At 64.0% G+C, this 3,149-nt stretch overlaps 1 protein-coding gene across 1 annotated transcript; it reads right to left on the minus strand.

The window, feature by feature from the left end:
• Nucleotides 1-265: 265 nt before the first annotated feature.
• Nucleotides 266-2,195, minus strand: LOC103636504 (uncharacterized). The gene is made up of 4 exons (NM_001365402.1): nucleotides 1,496-2,195; nucleotides 1,066-1,398; nucleotides 844-949; nucleotides 266-766 (listed from the first exon to the last, which is right to left on the minus strand). The coding sequence occupies exons 1-4, from the start codon at nucleotides 1,931-1,933 to the stop codon at nucleotides 402-404; spliced, it is 1,242 nt and encodes a 413-aa protein (NP_001352331.1). The 5' UTR covers nucleotides 1,934-2,195; the 3' UTR covers nucleotides 266-401.
• Between the last annotated feature and the right edge of the window lie 954 nt (nucleotides 2,196-3,149).

Genomic DNA, 3,149 nt, shown 5'->3' on the forward strand with positions numbered 1-3,149 from the left:
TGCCGTGCCTTTGTTAATCCGTCTCCGAATCCTACCGCCTGCCTGGGCCAACCAATCGCAATCTGCTCCCGCTAAACGTGGTCTTAGCGCCAATTTCTACACCAATCGCCCCGTTAATCTACTTCAGTCAAAGAATGGAATCAGCACTTTTTAGCGCGTTAATCGACGGCCAAAAAAAGCTATGATTAACGATTACCACTACCTTGTGCATCTGTGTGCAATTCGATGTTCTATTTCCTTGGTCCGACTGGCTTTTAATTCCTCGTTTGAGAGAAGAAAAGCGTCTGGTTGGTAACTACTACAGTATTAATACTAAACCAAAACAGAACCTAAAAGTATGGAAGAAAACGGGGGAGAAATTAGCTTGGATTCCAAGAGGGCTAAAAAGGAAGGAAGGCAAATCATATCCCCCGGCGGAGATCCACGACGACCACGCTAACATTATCGGCGCTCCGCCGGGCCAGCGCCAGCTTCGCCAGCAGCATGGCCGCGTCGGAGCACGCCTTGTCGGAATCCTCCACGCTCACGCCCTTGGCGGCCGCGGATCCGTTCTCGGCTGCCCGGAGGGCCGCGCCGTTCGCCCGAGCGGCCGGCGCCGGCGGACCGTTGCTGTGGAAGCACGCGCGGACGACCTCGCACGCCATCTCGTTGGTCACGACGTCCCACAGGCCGTCGCTGGCCAGGATCAGGCACTCGTCGTCGTCGGTGCGCTCCGTCACCGTTACCTCCGGCTCCGACGACACGAACGGCTTCAGGTATCCGTCGCCTGCACGCGCGCGCATAAACCCGTCAGTTCAAGTCCAACGAGTGGACCCAAAACGACCCCGAATGAGCCCAGCTCACCTATGGCTCGAGACATGGCGAGGACGCCGAGAACACGAGCACCGTCCCAGTAAATGACGCGGCCGCCCGCCGCCTTGATGCGCGCCAGCTCGTCAGGCCGGTCAGGCTGAACGAATCAGGAAGTTGAGCACGTCAGGCTCACGGACAGGCGACGAAGACGCGGGGAGGGGACAGGGGAGGAGGCGCAGCGCCCTCAGCCCCGTGATGCACGAGTATACAGACCTTGTGGTCGACGGACAGCGGAACGGGGACGCCGGCGCGGGATAGGACGGCGCGGGAGTCGCCGGCGTTGGCGACGACAACGTGGGTGGGGCTGACGACGGCGACCACGGCGGTGGACCCCACGTGATCGCAACGCAAGGGCTTCTGCTGCTCGCACCTGCAGGAGGGCTCGTCGCGGCTGCGGCTGGTCGCCCAGCTGGCGGCCTGCTCGTCCAGTCGCGCGAAGCTCCTCTCCATCACGGCCTTCCACGCCGTCTCTTCGCCAGAACAATCTGCCTTCCTGTGCTCGTCCGCGACCACCTCGTGCATCATGTTCTGGCACATGGTTGCTACCTACAGCAAAAGCGCGAAACTGCGATCAGCATACAGAACTCCGCAAAAGGGATTTAAACTCCTAGATGCGCGCGCGTCGTGTACGAGTATGGCGTACGTGGGAGCAGCCGTGGCCGTCGAAGACGCCGAAGAAGTGCTGTTTGCTGGTGCCGGGCACAAAGTCCGGCCTAACGGAGACCGTGTCCTCCATCTCGCGGCGTCGGCCGCAGACGGAGGTGACCCCGTACCTGGGCAACCGCTCCGGTAGGGCAGGCCTGTCGGAGTCCGAGCCCGAGCCTGAGCCCGCGTCGGGGCAGGTGCTGGACAGCGTGCGCGCCAGCCTCTGCCGCTTGGCGGCGCGGACGTCCTCCGCGACCGGCGCCTCGGGATCGCCCGCGACGCGGAACCTCCTCATCTCCAACCTGCGTCGCCTCCTCTCTAACGCCGAGGAGGCCACTGCCACGGCGGCGGCCGCAGCGGCCGTGGCGGAGACTGAAGCCGCAGCCACGGCGGTCGCCGGCGTGGACTTGGCTTCTTCGCAGCAGATCTCGGCCATTGGAGGCGAGAGCAAGCGGCTGCCTCCCAGAAAGGCGCGTACAGGCGCGTCTGGCAAAGCCAAAGGCCTCTCTAGATTAACCCTCGGATATTGGCGAGAGGCCTAAACGAAGCACGCTACGCTTCCCACGCGAAGCAACGCAGGCGACGCCCTCCTCCTCCACTCCGTCCCCCGGAAATGGATGCAATGGCAAAATAGCAGCAGCAGGACAGCAGCGCGGGCGCGAGGCGAAACGAGCACGAATGCTTCGTGGGGGCAGTACAAGAGAGGCGAGGCGAGGCGGGCAGGGGCAGCCGGGCAGGGGGGCCGTCGCCGTCACGGGCAGCGCCTCGACACGTACAGCTGTTGCGACGTGCTCCTGGTCCGGCGCACCGGGGCCGTCCGTCCCGGCAGGATCCGGACGCGTGCCGGTATCTTGCTCAGCGCGATCGACACGTGGTGTGCATCGGCCACCGAGGCGGGCGAGGTGCGGGCCCACGAGGAAGTTTGATGGTGTGTTTATCGCCTAATCCCTGTGCTGCACACACGTGGCGCTCCTGGGGTGGGTGGGGCAGTCCGCCTCGGCAGCTGATTTATTGATGCCTACTATTGCGGTCCCCACCACATGGGTTCTGTCTCTCGGGCTGCCCAGAAAAATATCCGGACTCCACAGTAGTACGTACTCTTCCCTACCGCTCTTTGTTCAGGATTCGATGACATGTGGGGACTGGCTGAAGCGTCGCCCACCTGCCAGCGAGAAAGAGAGTCTCAGGGCGGGAGCACGAGGGAACGGGTGTAGTGATGGAGAAGGGACACGTGGTTGGGGCGGTCGCAATCAGTGGGAAGGTGGTCGGTCGCGGTACCGGTGGACACGTGTACAGGGCTTGCGTGGGGGGAGGCGGGCCGGCGAGCGGTGGTTGGGCGCTGGCGTGGCCACGATGGGGGCGAGGGGAGGTGAACCTGGGAAAAAGCGAGGCGCACGCAGATAGGAGCCACGCCGTGCAGAGATGAGAGAACTGCCGCTGCAAGATGCAGGGGGCGCGGCCGGCCGCGGCTGACAGTCCGGTGTGCGGTGTGCCGCACGTTGCGGGCTTGCTGGTGCCTGCCAGTGCCGAGCGGCGGTGGCCCGGTGCACTGCATGCGGGCAGGCGCCGAATGGGGGGCAGCTGGTGCATGCTGAGTCACCGCTCGTCGGCTCGGTTCGGTATGGGGGAAACTCGGGCCGGCGCGCACTTCC

The sequence above is a fragment of the Zea mays genome, chromosome 8 (genome assembly GCF_902167145.1).
Source record: "Zea mays cultivar B73 chromosome 8, Zm-B73-REFERENCE-NAM-5.0, whole genome shotgun sequence".
NCBI classification, from domain to species: Eukaryota; Viridiplantae; Streptophyta; class Magnoliopsida; order Poales; family Poaceae; genus Zea; species Zea mays.